Source organism: Dermacentor albipictus, chromosome 6, assembly GCF_038994185.2.
Source record: "Dermacentor albipictus isolate Rhodes 1998 colony chromosome 6, USDA_Dalb.pri_finalv2, whole genome shotgun sequence".
NCBI classification, from domain to species: Eukaryota; Metazoa; Arthropoda; class Arachnida; order Ixodida; family Ixodidae; genus Dermacentor; species Dermacentor albipictus.
This window is the reverse complement of record NC_091826.1, coordinates 118,190,861-118,213,861: the sequence shown is the minus strand read 5'-3', so window position 1 is coordinate 118,213,861 and position 23,001 is coordinate 118,190,861. Positions and strand designations below refer to the sequence as shown.

General features: G+C 48.0%; 1 protein-coding gene and 1 non-coding gene across 3 annotated transcripts in view; one reads left to right on the top strand and one right to left on the bottom strand.

Annotated features, from left to right (window-relative positions):
- LOC135916281 (OTU domain-containing protein 5-B-like) overlaps window positions 1–23,001 on the top strand; it is a 58,832-nt gene that overhangs the window by 6,213 nt on the left and 29,618 nt on the right. For both annotated transcript variants that reach the window (XM_065449607.2, XM_065449606.2), the window contains exons 2-5: window positions 4,725–4,815; window positions 7,134–7,198; window positions 8,941–9,097; window positions 17,781–18,118. In XM_065449607.2, the coding sequence (XP_065305679.1) occupies window positions 4,725–4,815; window positions 7,134–7,198; window positions 8,941–9,097; window positions 17,781–18,118 (651 nt within the window). The remainder of the gene's footprint in view (window positions 1–4,724; window positions 4,816–7,133; window positions 7,199–8,940; window positions 9,098–17,780; window positions 18,119–23,001) is intronic.
- On the bottom strand, window positions 10,453–10,525 carry TRNAK-CUU (transfer RNA lysine (anticodon CUU)). Its single transcript has one exon. It is a non-coding gene; the product is annotated as a tRNA-Lys (tRNA).

The following is a 23,001-nucleotide window of genomic DNA, read 5'->3' as shown; positions in this document are numbered from 1 at the left end:
AGAGCTTGCTTACTGGTTGCCTTGGTGCCTTGCCGCCCATTTCGATTGCTGCCTCTGGAGCCAGCCTAGTACGGTTTCATTTATTAGCTCTATGTCATCTTCATCCCTCTGTTCTAAGGCTGAATATTTGTTTGCAAGCACAAACTTAAATTGGTTTGATTTTACTCTTTAGGTTGGACTGTTTCTTCTTGATCAATTTTACTCTCTCTCTTTCTATATAGGTGAATCCTAGACCTCACTAACCTATGATCACTGCATTTTACCCTGCCTAACAGTGCTTTATCCTGCACTATGCTGGGATCGGCAGAAAGTATGAGATCTATTTAATTTCTTGGTTCACCATTAGGGCTTTTCCAGGTCCACGTCCACTTTCTGTTGCTACACTTCCTGAAGAAAGTGTTAATTTGCAGCTTTTTCCTTTCTGTGAATTGTACCAGCATCTCTCCTCTGACGTTTCTAGAACCAATGTCGTAGTTGCCAATTTCTTGTTCACCAGCCTACTTTTTCCCCACTTTTGCATTGAAGTCGCCTGTGTCTTCATACATTGAGTTTACATTTTTCATTTTATCGCTAATTCAGCATCTTCATAAAACTGTTCTATTTCATCATCATCATGACTGGAGGTTGGAGCGTAGGCTTGTACTACCTTTATTCTATATCTCCTATTTAGTTTTCGTACGACTACAAATTAGTGAAACTGCTTCAGAGCTGCACCATGCAATCTCGAAGGCCACTGCAAAGAGGAGTTGTGGTCAATGCCAGGTGGCGGTCACCACCACCCGGTGCAGAGTTCCCTTGCACATCCTGCCATTCACGAAGCGAAATGACCGAAAGGGTCGCTGAGCTGATCCAATCAATTGCACGCTTGTGCATGTTCGCCATTTGCCATTCGGAAACTGTATGCGCCATATTCGTGGGTTTTGCTTAGTCTGGTATGAAGTCCTGTGAGGTCTAGTAGTGCACACACTGCTTATTCCATGCTGTTGGTGTGTCTTGCACTCTCACTCGTTAACACTGGTGTGGCCTTGGTGGGAGAGGTGTTCAAGTGGTGGTGCATTCAGCACGATGGCTGTGTCATGACGCTCAGCAAACTGAAACTTACCCCATTGCACGTTATTAGCTGCTTTGCTGTGCCACATGTGTGCGCGCTCATAATGCAGCCGATTAATATATTTGCGGACAACTTTCTGTGGCTATGAAGGGAAGGCTATGGAGGCAAAGCTTGCACAAGTGGGAGCGCTTCTGAAAAGAGTCCTGCGTTTTAATCCACTTTCATTTAGGCTGGCGAAGAGAAAACATTAACACCTTATTAGCAACAGTTAAATAAGCCAAAACACATCACTTAATCTGAAAGTTTACTTATTTTGCAGCTTTTCCCTGATGCGTCTGAGCAAACGCGAAACCGTCACACATGGAAGCTGCGTCAATTGAGCGTCTGTTCCGCGCAACCAGAACCACTGTCAAATGCTGCCGAACTACTTGGCGTGGTCACACATGTGCAGAAGCTCCGCCCCCGTTACTTTCCCTTCATAGCCACAGAAAGTTGTCCGCTAGTATAGCTCTGCCATTTTACTAAACTAGACGACTTTAGGCCTTGAATAACTTTGCTCAAATGTGTGGAAATGAAAGTACAGTGCCTCACAAAATTATCTTTTTCTGACAGTGGGCTTGTTATGCAAAACTTATGCTCTGCAGGACAAATTAATGGGATGAGCATGCTCAGGATACTTCACACACTTTTACAATGTTTGTTTTCCTGTCTGTGTGTCTTTAGCTGTTCGTTCAGCAACTTGGGTCACTGGGTGGTCCATGATCTAATTGGCAGAATCACAAAGAACGCCCAAAGTTCGCAGACAATGCCGACAGCAGATAGAATTGGCTACAAGGGTCAAGAATGTTCCGATACATGCAGGCACATCGTGCGCCGAGCAATAATGTATAGCATTTGTTAGCCGGTGAAAAACAGCCACACGAAAAAGATAAACATGAAATATGCACATAAACATAACCATAAAATATGCACTCGCGCCACATGCAGGATTCATGGCCATGCCACTAGATGGAGGAGCATGTCGAGAGAAGTGCGAAGGAGGAGCCCTCTGGATGTATTCACGCCTCATACATGATGCATTTCTGTGGTGTCAGTACGGGGTGTCACCACGTTGCTTCAGTGCTAATTGCAATAATGTCGACAATAATTGAGGTGGCTTCTGCCGGAACTTTATTTTTTCTTATGGAGAGACCTATTAATTCCTTCCTGCGCCTTCATTAATCATGCAAAGGCTAGAAAATATTGTATGTTAGCAAAAAAAAGTTCATTGTTTATCAAAGACGGATATTTATTTTATGCTACTGTTAACACTTGCCTGCACTTCCATTAATGCTTCTCAGTTTTGTCCAAGTCAATTTGCCTGAATATAGTGATGTGAAGAAGGTGAGACGAATCAATCTCGTTCTGATATTTCAGCTTTTTTGTTTTAGCTCCTGTATTCCTGTTGTGGTAGTCTCCTTTCACACCAACACCATGCATATCAGTGTTTATATTTTTTCTTGCTTCTTCACTGGTCCTTCTGCGGTATTTTTATACAAGCCACATGTGTGCCTTCTATGTAGTTCCTTACTGCCATTCTCAGATTGGCTTTAACAAGGTGCTATGCATGCAGCGCATGTATTTGCCTTCCTCACATGTTTCTCACAACATTACTCTGTGATGTGAGAAACAGCTTAGTACAAATTGTTTTCTCACAGTTTTTTCTACAGTTTGACTTGCTGTGCACTAATTTGCCTTATTGGATGATCTCTTGAATTGCGTTGCACCAAGTTTTATGTCAGTTGGTTTATGTGTAAATGTGACACCCATGCATAATTCATTGTTGAGAGTTAGGAACAGGGCTAACAAATTTTTATTTAGAAATGTGTTAAGGCTCTCGATGTAATCAAAAGCATCTTTGCAATCTGCCACATTACTGGCATGGTGCTGCAGGTTCAGAGTCTAAAGCAAAGAGTTAGTCAACAGTGTGCATTTTGTAAAAGCATCTGCAAAAGCTATTTTCACAGTGAGATCAGATTAGGTAATGAAGTGTTTGCACATGTTTTGTGCCGTTACTACATGGATTAACTGCGGCAGAATCACAGATGCACATGATAAGCACTGGGGGCAAAGTTAGCATGCACTCCATGATTTAAGATCAGAGCAGCACGATGCATAACAGGCTTCCCTGGAGCACTCCAAATGCTTGAGATTAGTGAGTGATCAGAACAACTTGCAAAATGCTTTGAGGTTGGTATTGTTCAGCTTGAGTTTGTCGTGTGCGATTTGCAATATTAGGTTCATGGACTGTTAGGATATGCTTTTACGTAATGAGTATCCTTTTATAATTGATATGGCAAAAACACGTACATGCTGTCATTTCAAACAAGAAATGCAGTCCCTATTGATCATTCAGATAGGTGTTCCTGCAGTCACACGTAGCACTGCTCTTCGCTTCATCGGTCATTCATGTGCAAATGTCATATTCTCTTTGTATTGTGTAATATAATTTATGCCCTTAAGCTTATTGCATTTTTGTCATAAGTCTTTCCATGATGCTCATAGAATTTACTACTTGGATAAAATTTCTCATTAATGTGTAAATTTTCACCTGTGCTGTATGCTACTACTGTTGCTACTGCACCCTGCATGTCAGGACCAAATCTTGAGGCTAACCACCTCCTTTTGGCCCTCCTTGTGTCCAGTACCAGTGTATTGCCTAATAAATAAAATGGGAGTGAATAAAAATATGTGCGTGGCTTATTGGAGGCCATAGGGAAGGATGCATAACAAAAGTGTTGTCGTTATGTTGCAAACCAAAAGGGCTAAAATTTGGATACAGCTGCTTTGTTTGGAGTCGGCAAAGCAGCATCTCTTGTGACACAGGAGTGCCTTAACAGCGTCTCTAGCTTCTATGCTGCTTTAGGACGTTTAGTGCTGTTGGTTGGTCACTCAATGTCAAAAGGGGTTTTAGCATCTCTGCTTCTCTTGACAGATTGAAATTTGTCCCCCCCCCCCCCCAGGCTTGGGTTGTGATCTTGGAAGATTTCTGGCTCATTATGATACGGGTAAAGGGCAATGATGCTCGCATATTTAATAAGTGCACATTCATGGTGCCCGAGTGGTTAGGTTATTTAGCTTGCCACCAATGGCACTCCTCATTGGCCACTGCAGTGCTTTAAAACATATAAAGCACGTTTGTTCGCATATGGACGGTTACCTTAAAACATAGTTATTTCACGTCTGCCATGCTGCTTTTAGGACCTGAAATCCTGTTCTCAAGTAAAGCACCTGCTAAAGATGTTGGTATCCGTGACACATTGTCATCCTTGTGGCCCACTTACAATGATGCGGATATTTTTTACTGCAAAATGACTTGCTTCTTATGTATGTCTTCCTTTTAATTTTATCATAAGAAGCCAACAAACAAATTGGGCCCCTCGGTTAGCCCCCTTTCTTCTTGCTTTTTAATTTTATTACTTGTACTAAATCATGTACCACCTTGCTATGATCTCATGATTGAGATCACAGTATCTATAGGTTTTAAAAAAAATGTTTTGTGTCACATTTTGTGCTGTTGAAATGAATCCGTTGGCTTTTGTTGACTGCTGAAATGTGCTGGGGAAACATTTTCAAAAGGTACTGTACTGTGGTGCCTGGTTGACCTGTCGTGGTACCTCTTGATGTGTTGCAGAGGGAGTACCACTTTGAGAAGAAGCTTCGCAAGAAGGGACTGCTGATCAAGAACATGGGCGAAGATGGTGCCTGCCTCTTCAGGGCAGTGGGTCAGTAGTACTTTTTTTCACTCACCCAATTTTTTCCGATGGTCTTTTGCCAGCCAAATTGCTAAAGTGCAGCTTTGCTGAACCTTTTGCTATACTGCGCTTCGTTTTGCAGGGAGCGCTGTGGAAGCTATGCTAGTACTATTGTGGCAAGAGAACTGTCTCATTCTGCATGTTTCACAGTGCAGATTTATTTGGGCACTTCCTACAAAATGGCTAATCGATACATTACAATTACAACTGTTGGACACGAGCCGTGGGCCATGACTGCTGGCTGCATAAACCTGCCACTTCACGCATTCAGTGGTGAATAGGTTTGTATCTGCGGTGCCTCTCCAGGCACCGCAGATAGGTATGTTAGACTTGCCTTATGTCATTTCATGTGGAATCACATGACGGATACCTCTGTCTTTCTTTTAAATGACTTACTATTTCTTGAGTTGCAAATGTGAGCAGTGAGAGTAGCCTAGCCTTAGTGCCACCTGCTGTATATGAAACGTAGTATAAAGTCTTCTGTACTTTTTGGGCAATGCTATGAAGTGCCATACAAAGTCTGGAGCTCGTATTTCGATGCCTGTTCATAGACACTCTGACACAGCAAACGTAATTTTTTTCAGGAATGCAAAAAGTTTTGTGCACCTGATTGTAGCCACGCTGTTGTCCACCGGAAAGTGAACTTAACAGCTGAAGCAAAATTTCTGGGTCAGAATTTTTATTCACCTGTGAAGTTTGCTTTTCAAGGACACTTCAAAGTGGGTTCATCTGTGGTTGTGATCTGCTACAGTGAGATGGGAATTTTTTATTGTGTGAAACTTACAGTGAGCGAGGCGTAGTGGCAACACTTTGTACAGTGCTCTAAGTGGCCACTACTGTTTCAAATACCAGGAATTACCCTAGTGCCTTTACCAATGTTGTGAAGTTGCAAGAGCATGCCAATGCACTGTTGTCAGACATCATGCTAAAGCAGGTTGACAGAGAGGCAAGTCTCATCTTGGTGTAAAGAGAAGTTATGGAGTATCTACAAATAGTTTACCAAGTAGCTGACAAGGCAACTTAGACCGACTGGGCTGACCGGAGGCAATAATGGGCCAGTATGAACTTCAAATACATTTGACAACTCATGACAGTTCGTCCATCTTCAGGCATAACAAAGGTGGGTGTGGCACAGCAATTTGCAGCTTTGCTGAGAATGACAGTAGCCATTGTAACCTACTCCTGTATGTTTAGTCACTTCTGCACCTCTTTTAACAAAATACTAGCAAAGCCATAGTGTCCATTATTGAACCTTGGTGACAATCCTTCTACATGGAAGACAGTTTATCATATGATTTCAGCTAAGTGGTCATAGAGTGTGGGAAAGACTAAATGTCAAAGTATGCAGTAGCAGTGTGGAATATGATGTGAAGTGTGTTAGAATGATGTTCACTTGCATACTTTAAAACTGATGGTAGCGCTAAAAAAAAAAGGAACGGACACACGAAGAAAAGACGACACGACGACAAAGAAACGTTCGTTCTTTTTTAGCGCTACCATCAGTTTTAAAGAATGCATCACCAACTAGCCCAGCACCAAGTTTTATTGAAGTATATTTCACTTGCATAGAATGGGACATCCTGTGTCCACAGCCCAGATCTGAACCTTGTGGACTGTGTACTAGGTACAGACAATGCAGTGTTTCCCAGCTGATAACCACTGTTGACGATACGCCAAGAGCAAAGCACCATTCAAAATAGTTTGAACATGTTGCTGTGGCTAAATTATGTTAAAGTAGGTCTTTTGCATTGCTATCACACTGGGCACATTGTTGACACAATGGCACGACCATTGCTCCAGGACCATAGCTGGTTGTGCTGTTGCTGGCATTACAGTGAGGACATGTGTACTAGTTACTGGGCTGTAGTCAAATACCCAGAATCTGTGTCTGGTATGTGCCGAGCCTAGAGGTGTGCCATCAACCATCAGTCCTTTTTTTTTTTTTTTCGCACTATGGCAGTCGTCCTCGGCAGCCGTTGCTCTAGCATGTCAGCATGCATGAATCTGTGAACCTCAATTTTGAATGTCTACTGTAGCTGTAGAATTTGCGGGGTAAGTGTTTCCTGAAAGAAGGTAACAGCTGATTTTTTGTCACTTAAAGGGTCCAGGTGAGTGCACTGTAAAACAACACTGGCACTGACTGTCTCTGCCTGAGGTCTGGCTCATGACAGTGTACAATCGACGGCACTTTTTAGCTGATTTTCGAGTGCACCGCTTGTGGCAGGCTGGCATTGTAGCAGGTGTAGTCTGTGCTTAGCTGGTGCGTTTGTCCTTTCTGGCTGATGCAGCGGACCAGGTGTACGGGGACCAGGAAATGCACAAAGCAGTGCGCAAGCTTTGCATGGACTACATGGTGCGTGTCTGCCTCCTCCTTGAGTTGCTTAGCGTGAAGCCAGACTCGCACTCTTGTGGACCACTTCCTCACGAGCTGCAGTCGTTTGGCCTGGCCACTGTTGTCAAGCATTTATGGCAGGCCGTGCTACAGGATGCGCACACCCTGAAGCAGGCATTCTTTCTTGTAGTTCTGTGTTTGCCTGGCAAAAAAAAAAAAGTGAACTGTGAACTTGCTTCTCTGACCTCCTGCATCTGGTTGGGCACTGGTGAACCGTAGCTCCTATTAACAGCTTGGCGACAGGTTTCCTGTGGGGAGTGATGCCAGGATGCTTTATATTGACGGGAATGACAACGGACATGCCGGCCGTTAAACGTTGATGTTGTATCCTTGCACGATAATTAAGAGTGTGACTTAACTGGTTGAACAAGATATAGTGTTCCATAACACTGCCACTGCGAGTTCCCTAAAGTGACAACTTGCTAGCAAAAGTGGAGTGCAAATGAATTTGAGCAAATGAGTAATTAGTAATTGATATTGTATTTATGGTACTGGGCAACTGGGTACTGTTCAGAAGATAATGCATTGTGCAGATTTACTAAGAAAACAACACTTGAATGCATTCAGAGACCACACTAAGAAAAAGCAGGAATTATGTAATGATGAAATAAATCTGATATAGTACAATGCAGAGCTGAAACTCTTGATTTGTACAAACAGTCTGCTCCCTTAAAAAAATTTGAAATAAAAGCAAAATGTGGGTGCATTAGTAAATAGCAACAATGTCTACTAGACAAACTTTTCCCAAAATATGTTCAGGGGCACTAAGACAGCTTTCCAAGTGTAACAGTGATGCTTCAGATCTGCATTGACATCCTTGATTTGATTGGCACGGTAGCAAAGGAGAAAGTATGAACACTTTGTGGGAACTGGCGGGACAGGGCAACTGTGCAGCTTTTGCTTTAACCCTTTGATCACCACTCCTGAGTGTACGCATTTTGTGTTTTGTCTGCACTCGCTGCTTCTCCTGAAACAACTTATGCGAAAAAAAAAAGGAATGTTGCTTACCTGTCGTGTCATCTATAGAGAGGCCGTCTGAACACAAGAAAGCTTCTCTAAGTTAAATTTCAAACTGCAGGTGGAGCAAATATCTGTGCTTTGTCTCGGCAGGGCTGCAATGGCAAACCAGTGTGCCAAGTCGGTCTGAACTTGGACAGATCAAGAGGTTGATGAACTGTTCATGAATTATGAATATGAATAAACTGACCATAGAGAACCAGCTTTTATGTAGCATGAAATGTCCGTTGAACTAAAAATTCAAAGTAAAAAATTTAATCAAAATGCGGTTAGGGCCGAGGATGGGCAGCAGTGGTCATGGGTAGTGTGGCAAGTCAGTCTATTCAGAATATGAGAGATGAAAGAATGAACTGTTCGTAAATGCTGAAATGGGAGAAAGCGAAGTGAAGAGCCATATTGTATGTAGCATGACATGTCTGCTGAACCAACATGTGGGGGAAAGAGGGGGGGCAGGGAGTCTTGGTAGCATTCTGGAAAGAAAGAACCCTGACAGCCAAACGTTAAAGAAAAAAATTTTGTTCACAAAAGGGGGAGCTTGCTCCTTGACATTGTTTCTCCAAAACGTGTTGTACATCCTTGTGCAATGGAGTTTCTTATTGGTTGCAACGGGTTCACAATCAAATCATCTCAACAACACAGTCTTCCCATTCAGTGAAAAAAAAATGGTGGTCCCCTTTTCTCTCCAGGCCAAGAATTCGGACTACTACTCCCAGTATGTGACTGAGGACTTCGACAAGTACCTGGAGCGCAAGCGGTGTGACCACATTCATGGCAACCACATTGAGATGCAGGCCATGTCTGAGATGTTCAACCGGCCAATCGAGGTGTACCATTACAGCTCTGGTGAGGGCGCGGCTGCTGTATAGTTACCCGCACTTATCTGTACTCCGTTTCATGCTTGGCAGGCAGTGATGCGGAGGCTGCTTATGTGGTGCACTTATAGGAATGTTTAACACCATGCATTTCTTAGTCAACTGGCGATTGATTTTCAGTGTCCTTTATTGACTTCAGGTTATATTAGGACTTCAACGTATTGAGGTAGGTCAAATAATGTACGCATTTAATGCCTTTTCATGCTTTTATAATGCCTTGAGCACGCCGCAGTAGCCCACTGGCTGTGGTGTTGCACGGCCGAGTTTGAGGTCGCAAAGTGGGGGGGAAATGCAGAAGCACTCGTTTGCCATTTACGTCTCTTAATTTGACCCTGACAAAATTGATTGAATTATCAGGTGGGCCGAATTGAACTATATGCTTAAAAAAAATACACCAAAACACAACGCCGATTCTTTTTGGAGTATTTGCTCTATTCTGACATGCCCCCAAATCAAAGAAGTGCCCATTTTCTATGTATTCAGAGTAAAAAAAAACAACTGTAAATGACAGTAAAGCTCCTAAACAAAGTAGAAATTAAATGCGCACATGATTTATTAGCAAGAAAAATGGGCAGGGGTCTGATATGTATAGCACAATGGTCGCTGGTGTCCTAAAGTCGGCTTTGCCACGATACATGTGTTATGCTGTAAAGCATGTGGGGACCCCTTTTGGGACCCCTGTCTCCTGTTCACGCGCGACTTGGGCCATTCGGCCGCGCGGTCGCTGGGGACATGCAGTTCCAAGCCTTATTTTGGATAGCGTACATTCCCCACGGCTGCGGGCGCCGGCGCGACGCGGAGCCTGCTGCTTGCGCGCGCGGCTCACGTTACGCCGTGCGCCGCGCGTAAGAACAGTGCCTGAGGAGCGGGCCCCTCTCACCCTCTCTTCGGTTTCTCTCTCCTTCAGCATCGGAGGTGCGCGGGCGCTTTCGCCCGGACAGATTGACTTTCGGTGCTCTTGGCTGTCGGACGTGCGGACCCTCTTGGTCCTGCGCCCCTCTGAGCAAGGCGGCCCCCTTTTGTGTGGCAAACCTGCTTGGAAGAGCTAGCGTGGCGGAGCAGACTTCCCGGGAGCTTTCACCCGTAGTCTGCGACTGCCACCCCAGTGCCGTATTCCTGTATTGTACTCGCATTTTGTACATAGCAGGGGATAAACCCCCATTCGTTGGTGCCACGGCTCGAGTCGTCTTTACGCCTTGCTGGTGAGTCAGCGAACCCGCCGTGGCGCCCCTTTGCGTGCGCTGTGAAGTGGGGACAAGCTACGTCTCTCCTTAGACCTTAGCTAGCTGGGTCCGGGCACGTTAGCCCGAAGCCCCACATATCTGGTGCCCAACGTGGGGCCCGAACTCATGACCCTGAGATTAAGAGTCTCATGCTCTACCGACTGAGCTAGCCGGGCAAATCGCGGCCTGTGACGTTATGGGACCTTTCCCAAGAAGCCGACAAGGTCACACATTCCTGCTGGCCGTCACAGATCATTTCACGAAGCTCGTGGAACTATTTCCCCTTCGGAAGCTAACGACACGCGTCATATGGGACAAGTTGCTCGAGGTATTCACCCGCTTTGGCTTTCCGGCGGAGTTGATCACGGACAACGCGTCCCATTTCACGGCCAAAGTGTTCGTCGATGTCTGTGCAGCCTTTGGCATAAAGCACCGCAAAACGACTTATCACCCTCAGGCCAATCCCACCGAGCGGATGAACCGAAATGTGAAGCCCTTGCTCGCGCCCTTTGTCCGGCAACACAGGGACTGGGACGCCTGTCTCCGCGAGATAGGTTTCTCTTTGCGCACATCGGTGAACCGTTCGACTGGGTACACGCCCGCTTTCCTCAATTTCGGGAGAGAGCTGCCAAACCCTATGGATCGCGTTCTGCGAACCGGCAGCGGGGCAAGCGCCGTTGCGTCAGGTCTCTCCGACTACGCGGTGCAAGCGCGTGCTAGGATGAGTGAGGCCCTTTCTCATGCCCGCACCAACCTGGTGAAAGCGCACGCTGGACAAAAAGCACAATACGACCGGTTGCATAGAGAGGTACATTACCAAGTAGGTGACCTCGTCCTCAGGCGCAATCATGTGCTAAGTGACGCAACAAAGGGCATCTCAGCCTCTCTGTCGGCCAAGTGGTCGGGCCCATACTGAGTGGAGACCAAAATGTCGCCTCTTGTGTATAAGCTGGTGGACTCAAACGGTAGACCATTCGGCAGTCCAGTGAACGTTTCTGACCTCAAACCTTTCGTTGCCAGAAGCAGCAACTGGGAAGAGGAAGAGACACAGCAAGTGCAACCGAGCAAGACGGCGGATCTCAATCCGCGCACTCGCCGGTATAACTTGCGAAAACGCTCTTAGTCGCCGCTTCTCGCTGGTAGGCAGAGGGACCTTATTCCCCGCCGAGCTGGCAAGCGGAGAGGTGTGACTATAGCGTGAATGCACGCGTTAAAGCGGAAAAAAGGCACTCATTAGCCGAATAAGACGCTTTCTCGTAGTGCGCAGCTTCTGCTGAGGGCCATGGTGATCCAAAGTGATCCGTGAGCCCGCCGGCGTGAGCTGTGAAAGCCGACCTAGCCGTTGCCTTACTGCTCGCGCCCGGTGAATTTTATCCTCCAGTGGCGCTCGAGTGCCATGAAAGGCACAGTTAGCGTTTCAGCGCTGGCCGGAGGGATGCATGAGGCTACCATAAGCCCAATATGCCCCTTTCCGTAAGCCTCCTTCCCTCTGGCAGCCGCCTGCAAAGGTGAATGCGCCAGAACGATGCGTGATTGGCAAGCACACGAATGCAGTGTGAGCTTTGTGTTCTGTGTGTGAACATTGTCGTCGGACTGTGAGATTTGCTTATAGTGTTGTTGTTATAATCGGAGTGCGGATTCATTGTGTGAAGTGTTGGTTGTCAGGCTGGTGCTACACGGACGCCAACAATGAACCCGTCCCAACACGCCTCGAGGACGACGACCGACTCGCCCAGGTCTCACGGGAGCCGCCGCCGCGGGCGCCTCCAGTCCCATGCCGTTCGAGAAGCCACTGCGGTCGCACACGCTCCTGAGACCACAGCACGACCCGTGGTCCAAGCAGGCGCTGTTACCACCTCCGCATCCTTCCAGGTGCGGTCGTTGCCTGTGTCTCCACAGCTAGCTGCCCGTTTGCCTTCACGCTGCCATGTCGCTACCTGGGCCTTCCAATCCGGTTCCGAAGCACCACTTTGCTTCGTGTCGACAAAACGGTGGAAAGAACAAAGAAAGGTGGAGAACCACATGAGCGGGCGAGAGATACCACGCATTTTTCGCGGCCGTACGGTATCAGCCATGGTCGAGGCCTCGGGCGGAGCCGTCATGGCCCCGGACCCTTCGGCAGTGTACTGCGGCGTGTGCGGTGTGCTGCGGCTGTGTACTGCCCACGGCTCCAGCGGGGTGCACAAGCTTCACGTAAGGGGGACAGAGCCGGCTGCCGAGGAGCCCAGGACGGATCCAGCCCCACAGGTGCTGCAGAACACGGTCCCGGACGTCAACTCGGCCCTGCTGCGTTCCGTTGTCGGCGCTCTCGCCTCGGACCCTGTGTTCGCGGCGACCATCGCGGCAGCTGTGCAGCAGGCAACGGCCCTGGCGCCCCTCCACAACTCCGTCCTATCGCCGGAAGGCGGAGGCATCGACCCTGCGAGAGAGAGTCTCGACTTCGATATTTTCGCTTGAGAAAATAAAACGGGTCAGACGTCAGCTTCGCCATTGATTCCGGTCGGCTCCCTCGTGGGCCGGCCCGAGGCTTCAGGAGGGGGGGGATGTGGGGACCCCTTTTGGGACCCCTGTCTCCTGTTCACGCGCGACTTGGGCCATTCGGCTGCGCGATCGCTGGGGACACGCAGTTCCAAGCCTTATTTTGGATAGCGTGCATTCCCCACGGCTGCAGGCGCCGGCGCGACGTGGAGCCTGCTGCTTGCGCGCGCGGCTCACGTTATGCCGTGCGCCGCGCGTAAGAACAGTGCCTGAGGAGCGGGCCCCTCTCGCCCTCTCTTCGTTTTCTCTCTCCTTCAGCATCAAAGGTGCGCGGGCGCTTTCGCCCGGTCAGATTGACTTTCGGTGCTCTTGGCTGTCGGACGTGTGGGACCCTCTTGGTCCCGCGCCCCTCTGAGCAAGGCGGCCCCCTTTCGTGTGGCGAACCTGCTCGGAAGAGCCAGCGTGGCGGAGCAGACTACCCGGGAGCTTTCACCCGTAGTCTGCGACTGCCACCCCAGTCCTGTATTCCTGTATTGTACTCGCATTTTGTACATAGCAGGGAATAAACCCCCATTCGTTGGTGCCACGGCTCGAGTCGTCTCTACGCCTTGCCGGTGAGTCAGCGAACCCGCCGCGGCGCCCCTTTGCGTGCGCTGTGGAGTGGGGACGAGCTACGTGTCTCCTGTTAGACCTTAGCTAGCCGGGTCCGGGCACGTTAGCCCGAAGCCCCACAAGCATATGAGCGCCGTAAAAGCGCCGATTGTGCTTTCGTATTTGATTGCACTGCGCAGTACAGTTTTCCTGAAAAAAAAAAGTTGCATGTTAGAATCATGTGAGCACTGTATTTGGTCATAGTAGGTTACGGTTATTGCTTGAAAAGCTTCCTAGGGCAGGCCAAAAATAACTGTTCGAAATTTTGACATGCCTTCAACGCACTCACTGTTCCTTAAGCTCCACCAGGACAGATGCTGCCACTAAAGGGTTCACAGTTGGGGTCACCATAGGGTTGAGGCGCGCGTGTAATGACAGTTCAAGATTGAATTATCCAGTGACAGCCAATTCTAGGATTGAGATAACGAAAGATGGCAGCACCTGTTAACAAACAGTGGTGTTAAGCAAGCACGAAATATCAAACATAACCTTGTCACCATACATGTGCACCCATAGGGACCACAGGGTCGCCAAAAGAACAGAATTTATTTGTAATTAACACGCACAAACGGAAATTGACCAGTGCACTAGAAAATTTGTTATGCCAAGTTTGGACTTCAGTATTTGATTTCAAGTTGCATTCACAGACAGGAGAAAATCGGCTTTATTGCGCAATCCCTGGCCCGTATCGTTTTGCTCATGGGTGTACATAAAAAGCCATGCAGGGACGGATCAGCGGCACTGCACATCTACGGCAAAAACCCTCACAGGGTTGAAGAACACCAGGTGGTCAAAATTAATCCAGAGTCCCTCACTACAGCATGCCTCATAATCAGATTGTGGTTTCGGCATGCAAGATTCCAGAATTGATCGATTGATTGATTCATTCATTAATTGTATGCCATGAGCTTACAACATGTGATACAAACTTGAACCTCATTATAATACATTTGAAAGAGGAGCCGAAATGGCTTTGTTATAGTATCTGTTACTTCGTTATACCCTCTATAATCATTTAATGCAGTATATGCCCAATGTAGACATAGAAATAAGAATACAGGTTTGCGGCTGGCAGAACTGCTACGCGGCCATGCATGTGATGAAATTTGAATAAAACAACAGAGGAATCCTTGGTGTGTGCAACATGCGACTTCTTATCACCTGACGTGACAGCCTTCAAATAGCTGCCTTCTGTTCCATTGTGGTGGTCTTTTGCTTTCCACGTGACTCGTTGTGAACGAGCAGCACGTGGCACAAAGCACAGCGCTCTGCTGTGTTACCGAGGAGGAAAGCAAACTTCGCCACGCCGACATGGCTTGGCCGGCTCGTGGCCTCCAAGATTGCACCCGTCTCAATGCAGTCTCGGAGGCCATGTCCAGCTGCCAACCTGCACTGCATGCCACAGGGAGAGAGAAAAGTGAATGCACAAATATTTTGCACCGCCGGACTAAGTCGTGTGGCTTGCACACGCAGGCGGGCACGGCCTGGGCATGACCCCCGAGATTGCGTCTGGGGAATCTCGGAGGCCAGATCCAGCTGCAGCTGCCTGCATGCCGTGCCGCGAAGAAAGGGATATGTAAAGGCACTTAATTTTCGCGCCATCCGTCATAGCTGTGCAGGCTTGTGCGTCAGCCCCGAGGTTGCAGTGAGGAGATCTCAGAGGCCACGCCTGGCTGCGCCTGCTTGTATGATGCAAAGTGGATGCACTAATCTATTGCACCGCCGCCCGTACCTGCAGAGCAGGTCGCGCAGCCAGACGTGCAAAACAGAGGTCACTGGAGAAGTGTGAGAGTGAGCCACTCATTGAGGGTGCAGCTATGTGCAGCGGTGAGAAAGACCAGTGTCGCTCGAGGGCGCATTAGGTGCGAGGAGGTGGGAGTTCTGAACTGCCGTGGCGTGGCCAACAAGTGCTGAACTCTGCAGAGAGCAATGTACTTGGTGCTCAGTGGTCCGGTATTCTTTTTTTTCTGTTTCAGAAATGGATCTAGTTCGTCATATCCATTGGCAGGACAATTTCACTCCGTTAAAACAAGGTTTTAAATGCCGTATTTGCACGAATCTCCAACCAACCTCCAAAAGCCTGAAGCCAGGAAAAAAAAACAACTTACCTTGAATGTAGGCTCAAAAAAGCAAGGAAAGCATTCACAGAACAAAAACAGCATTTATTGAATATGAACATGATGAGCTCGTCCTACGTCATGGCTTCTGCGGTCTGGTAAATGGCGTCCTCGTTGTGCATGCAAAAAGCATCTTCCGTTGGCTCCTTCAGCAATGGATGTTCTTCTCATCTATGCCTTTGCTGAAAGCACAACTTTTCATTTGAAAGTGGCATTATAGTGACAATGCCGCACTACATGCCGATATGACACAGGTCAAAATGGCAACGTCGCTCACATACTTCAATTTGGTTACTGGCGCGGCTAGTAGCCGCTGCAATACTGACTTTTCTAGATGGTGCTAGCTGGGCACCTTATTTTATGAATTTGAATTAAAAACTGGCACGTTCTTTAAAATCTTCACATCTAAGCCAACCCTAGAGTCTGGTATATGTTCATTAAAAAAAAAAACTATAGGCCTAGGTCAGAATAAATATGGTACTAGATCTCTATGGTGATTTCGAGGGGAATTTCATTTACTTCATTACTTGCATTATTTCGTTGCATCCCGTTTTGTTATAATGGGGTTTGAGTGCATTGTGTTTCGGTCGCTATTGCGGGCAGTATGCTGTGAAAGCTGCAATGAGCACATCGGTGCAAACATGTCCCTCCGCTAGTTTCCATGGCTAATAGGCACATACCAGCGATGCCTTCTACCTGACACTTACTTCATGTATTGTGACAGTAATGTACAAAATCAGTATCTAAGCCAAATGATTTCGCACATTCCTATTTCTCGCTGTCATGTGGCATGCACTAGTGTTTGGGTATGAATGCAGGTAATGTGAGAGGTTGCTCTAGCCTTCACAGGGTTGCTTGCTATCTATGAAATGAAGTACAGGGAGATAAGTGGCACTACAGTGCTGGTGGGTATTCTGTAAGAGTCCGCCTAATGGACCGCCTATTTCGGCTGCTGCTAATAGGATGGGTTGGGGCACCCAACTTGCTGGGGACACCTGTCTCCTTCTCAGTGCTTCTCCAGGCCAGGCAGTCAGCATTTCAGCAGCAGTAAAGATGGACAGTCCGCTAGGTGGTCTGCCACGATGGTCTTCTGCACTAGAGCAGCATCTACGATGTGGGCAAAGGACTGTTTCTTTCTCTCCTAATTAGCCAAATCTATTCTAATTAAAACACAGGTGTTTGCACTGGGGTGTACAGTCATACGAAGTGTAAACAGAGGAACTGAAATTTGTGTGACTTTGTATCTATTCATACGCACAGCAAGGGCGGTTGTCAAATGAAGTACAAGGAGCATTACACCTCGTGCAAGACAGCTGCAGTGTACGTTGTGCGTTGGCCAAAGAGGCAGGTGTAACCTTAAGCCCATGGAAGGCGATTTGTCTCTCCAACTCCCTACCATAGTTGAGGTTGCAGGCCTGTGTTGGCGGGCACTCGCATTTTGTCCAGAGACGGGCGACAAATTAACTGCGAAATTATAGAGGCATTTCATCGTAAAAAGATAGGAGACGCTTCTGTCAGGCTGGCATCTGTTTTGCATTGTTCAGATTATTCCTTGTTTGATTTGGTGTTAGTGCCACTACCTGGTGGCACCTGTGAGGTTTGTACAACTGTTCCTTCACTAAAAATACTAGCTGAGAGTTTGCGCTTGTGTTGCCTAGTCCTTCCCTTTGTCTATTTGTTTTGTGCGCAACCTGAAGTAGAAGCATGAAGAGTACTGCTGCTTTGCTAAGCCAGAAGAAAGACTGTGTGTCTCAGCTTCATTCAAGGCCTGTAATATGTTAAGGTAGTCCTTTCTAATCATTCAACATTCACGACTGGTTGATCACTTCGATAAAATGGGCAGCGTATCTCTCCGACTGCTGGTAAAGTGAAATAGAACAGAATGGCAATATAATCATTGCATTATTCCTGCCTGTGTTCTAATTTCTTCTATTCCATTTGAGTTAACAGTATAAGCTATAATATGGGGGAAAAAAGATATCTTAAGAAGATTCCATCTCCAAGAAAGCTTCATTTATGCTTCATTTATTATGCCGAGCCATATTCAAGACATGGCAGCATTCTTGTGGTGGTACCGCACCTTTTACAAAACTCGTATAGGGGGTGGCACCAAATTTAATTCTTTGTAGTATTGTCATAAACGCTGATCCACTCATGTGAGAGGAAAGGGGCTACCTCCATGCAGAGCCAATCAACATCTTCCACGGGGGCCAACAGACGGACAACGAGCCAATCCGGCTGAGCTACCACCGCAACGTACACTACAACTCCATTGTGGACCCATACAAGGCAACAGTGGGCGTGGGACTGGGCCTGCCCTCGTTCAAGCCGGGACTGGCCGACAAGACACTGGTGAAGGAGGCCCTGCGTGCCTCGGAGGAGCTCCAGCTGGAGCAGGCCATGCTGGAGGACAAGCTGCGTGCCACCGACTGGGAGGCCACCAGCGAGGCCCTCGAGGAGCAGGTGGCTCGCGAGTCCTACCTGCACTGGCTGCGCGAAAACGAGATGCGGGCGCGCAAGAAGGTGGGCCCCTCTCCGATTGTTCGCTTGGTCAGTTAGTGCTTGATGCAGCCACGGGAACTAATTGGTGCAACGTTGTGGCATACCTGCCAGTCCTCCCGAATTATTCATAAAGTGTACGAATTTGGGCTCGTACTACAGTAAAACCACGTTCCTACGAACACCACATTAACAAACTTTTCAGAAATCCCCTGCTGACTTCTTGTAGTTTCAGTGTAAAAAATATGTCAATACTGCGAACTTCTGAATACCATACTTTTTAGAGTAATGATAGTTGTTCTGTTTCCGTGTCATAACAACGGCTCAGTACTACGAACCAGTATATTGAAATCTGGGGATTCTTAAATATCCGTATGTCCTTTCACAGCAGCAGAAATAGTAGGTAAGCAGACAAGGCACAGAAAGCGGATGCCGCAGTACGTGGGTTCTGAAAACCTGACGCTCCCAAGGGTAAAAAAAGAAATGTGTGGCTGAGAATTTTTTATGCGTTGCATATTGCAATCACTCAGTTCAGCCCTTGGGAGCAGCCGGGCAGCCACCATTGACCTTTAGCGCAGCCACGTGACGTGACGTCACGACAGCCGGAGGAAAAGCTGGGGCCCAACTCGCGCAATATGCAACGCATTCTTGGCTTAACCAAGCTAAGCCTGGCCATTTTTCTTTTCTTTTGCGGAGGCGACAATGCATCAGATTTTGCAAGCGCATGCTCCACCCAGACAAGTGTCTCCTAGCAACGAAGGTGCATCTCTTCTTTCTTTTTATCCCTTCTTCCTGCACATGCCTCTTCCTTTAGCGCTTCTTTCTGCAGCTGTGTTTGCAACATGCACGGAGAAATGTAACCTCAGTACTCGTGAAGATGCCACGCGGTCACACTTTGCACCTTGTGGACAGTGTCGGTTGTGCATGCTTGCGCTTTGGAATAGTTCAGGTGCCCGCCTCGAGCGATACAGTTGCGGTGTCCATGGCAGTGAATGTGAAGAACAAACAAACAGTAAGCAACATTGTGCTCCAGAGGCAACATGGAGCTTCCTTTCTGTTGGTAGTTCTCTTGGCATCAGCAGCTGTTTTGCCTGTGTCACTCTTATTGGTGCTTGGGTGGTACATTGCGGCGGAATCTGGAAAATAGCAGCAGCGCAGGCCGAGAGCGAAAGGCAAAATTTTCCTGAATAGCTAGCTCGTATGGTGACAACTTATGAACTGATGGGTTGATGGCCGCCGAAATGGTTAATTTTGGAGCTTTCTCTATAATGACCTTTCAGGATAACGAACAATTTACCGCGGTCCCCTGAAGTTTGTTATATCAAGATTCCAGTGCACAACTTTACAAAGGTTTCGTCAAGTTTTATGAAAATTAACTTCTGTTTGCCATAAAGATTCGAATCTCCGAACTTTTTATCGTAAGTTTTTTGATGGTGAAAGGACACTAGAGGGGTACTTGCATTGAGCAAGATCTTGAAGCAGGCAAAATCAGCAACAGCTAATTTGCTGGTGAGGTCACTCTGATATAAAAACAATGTGCTGCTTCTCGGTCTCCCCTGTTCCACGTCCATTGCTGCTTGTGTGTTGCATCCAAGGATAAAGGATTGTAAACGCAGTGTGTATGTGTCCCTCAAAAGTGCATACTTGGAGCAAGCCTAAAGAAAAAAAGCTGTGCAACTACACCCCCACCCTGCTGGTATTGTATTCAGGCATAGTACAAATATTAATGTTTGCAGGTTGGCAGATATATCGTAGCAAGATGCACTGCTTCATAGTGTAGCAAAGGAAATGTCACTAACAATATTTCTGATGTAAGGTGGTATACAAAACAGTTGCTAGTTAACTGTTTCCATACCGCGCCCATTAGGTATTGTTAACCCTCTATCAATGGTTTGCCCCGCAGGGGCGTCTGCGTCAGCAGGCGTTTGGTGCGTTGCGTCACCACGGACCCGAGCACACGAGGGTTGGCCCCTCCCGCGTGTAGCCGTGCGCGGCTTAGCCGTGTCCGGGGAAAGGGGGATCCTGGGGGTTGAGCCGATGCTGGGTGTTCGGACCTTTAAGGCCCCCCGGCGGAGGCAACACACCTCTTTGGCCTCTGCTTCACGTAGACGGCACCCCCGGACTGACCCACCCGGGGGAAATCGGCAGTCGCCTTTTCCTATCTCTCTCCCCCTCCAGCCTTCGTCTTTCTCTCACTTTCCGCCTTTCCTGTCTTCTCCTCTTTTCCATTTACTTCCTTTCTCCTGGCGGCAAGGTTTTTAACCCTGTGTGGCTATCCAACCTTGGGTACACCATATTCGGTTATAGTGACAGCGTACGACTGGCGTCGTGCAGACTTGTATGCAAGCTCTGCCGCGTCCCCTCGTTGGGCTCCGTGGTGGGCGGTCGGCGCTGTTGCCGAATGTATACATTTTTCATGGAAACTTCTTTCCCTTCCCTTGCTGATCGCCCTCAGAAACGAGGGCGCACCGAAGATGTCTTCAAGTTTTTTGGACGTCAAATCCAGAATTTTCCCCGCTTTCACGTTATTCATGCTGAAAAGCCAAACAAAGTAGCACGAAATATTTCACCATTCCTTGTTTCAAAATCCCTGACTGATGCTTTTGGTCCAGGTTACAAGGTGTCGAGGATGGCAAGCGGCGACCTCCTCTTGGAGCTCCGCGATCTAAAACAATACCAGAAACTACCGCAACTAGTGTCATTTGGCGAGACCCCCATAACAGTAACCCCTCACCGTACAATGAACACCACCCGTGGTGTTGTGTCAGATGATGATTTACTTGAGCTGACTGAAGCGGAACTCCTGGAGGGCTTCAGCGAACAAAATGTGATCAACGTCAGAAGAATAAAGATGAGGCGTGATGGTAAAGAGATTCAGACGAGGCACCTAATAATTACTTTTGGATCAAGTATCTTGCCCGAGTCAATCGAGGCCGGGTACATCAACCTCCGTGTTAGGCCTTACGTGCCCAATCCACTCCGATGTTTCAAATGTCAGCGCTTCGGCCACAGCTCGCAGAGCTGCCGCGGCCGCCAAACTTGTGCTAAATGCAGTGCCACAGAACACACCACTGAAACTTGTGAGAACGCTCTCCACTGTGTAAACTGTGATGGGGAGCACGCCGCGTACTCGCGGTCGTGCCCATCCTGGAAGAAGGAAAAAGAAATTGTAACCATAAAAGTAAAAGATAATACAGTTAACCCTCGTTAACACGAACTCGCTTATCTCGAAATATCGGTTAAGTCGAAAGTTTTCCACGCCGCGCCTTCCCCACCCATAGGTGTTATGTATTCGCACCCGTTTATCTCGAAGCATTTTTCGGGCGTAATACGGATATCTCGAAATTTTGACCGGGACGGCTGAAGGCAGAGGCCGTTACCTAAAGGTGATACAGGGTCCGAGCGAGCGCTTGGTTCCTACTAGAGTGCCGAACGCGGTCACGATCTAAGGGCGAATACAAAATTCCCGCGGATGCAGCCGTTTTCAGTCAACCACGTCAAGTAACCTTGGAAGCAGTCACGTGGTGTGCGCCGCTTGCGCGCGGGGGCTCATGGGTTTTATCGGGTAGTCGTGCCACCGCATTTCGCACGTGCGAACGTTATTGTGCGTGTGCGATTCTGCTGTTCTTTGTTTCGTCGCGCTGTGCGCACGACGCGTTGACTGCGATTTTTTTTTGTTGTGTGCGTGGTGTGTGGTCAACGGACGACGACGATGTCCCGCCCCAAGCAGTGCAAGTCTCTGACGCTGGAGAAAAAAGTCGCGTTGATCAAGGAAGTGGAGAAAGGGGGAAGATCCAAAACAAGCATCGCCAAAGAATTCGGCATCCCCTTGTCGACGCTTTCGACAGTTGTAAAAAATCGACAGAAGGTCTTCGATGGCTTCGAGCAAAGTTTTTCCAGTGAGCGGAAGTGGATTCGGGCCTCGAAATTCCCCGACGTCGAAGCAGCGCTCATGCTGTGGCTCCGGAATGTCAGGGCAGCCAACCTTCCCGTGACAACCCAAATGATGATGGAGAAGGCAGACGCGCTGGCGTTGCAGATGGGCCACACAGACTTCAATTGCAGCAATGGCTGGTTTGAACGATTTAAAAAAAGAAATAACGTGGCCTCGAAGCCTATCCACGGCGAAAGCGGCACTGTTGATGAAGGGGCTGCAGACACCTGGCGCAACCACCGCCTCGCTGAGCTGCAAAAGGCTTACGCGGACAAGGACATTTTCAACCTCGACGAAGCAGCACTGTTCTATAAGATGCTGCCTAGCCGCACATACACACCGAAGGGAGAAGCGTGCTCAGGCGCTAAGCAGCGCAAAGACCGAGTGACGATACTTTTCGGAGCCAACTCCACCGGCGATGAAAAACTGCCGCTGCTTGTTATCGGTAAGTCGCTCAATCCAAGGTGCTTCCGAAATGCACGGCTCCCGAGAGATGCGACTTACCGCGCCAATAAAACGGCCTGGATGACTGCAGCGCTCTTTGAAGAGTACGTACGTGCTCTTGACCGCAAAATGGCAAGGGACGGCCGGAAAGTGTTGTTCGTCGTGGACAACTGCCCCGGCCACGGAAAAATCAACAACTTGGAGGCTGTCACGCTGGAGTTCCTGCCTGCTAATATGACGTCCGTGCTCCAGCCGATGGACCAAGGAGTCATTGAGGTTGCTCGCAAGTACTACAGGAAGAGTCTGCTGCGCCGCATTTTGTGTTCTTACGACAGTGGTAAGAAGTACGAAATAGATTTGCTGGGTGCAGTCCACCTGATCGCCGAAGCCTGGCGACAAGTGCGTCCATTGACGATTGCCAATTGTTTCGCGCACGCAGGATTTTCGAGCGGCGAGAAATCGCTCGAGCCAGACACTGACGAGTTTAGTGACTGCGATGAACTTTGCGACGAAGTCCGCAAAGCTGCCG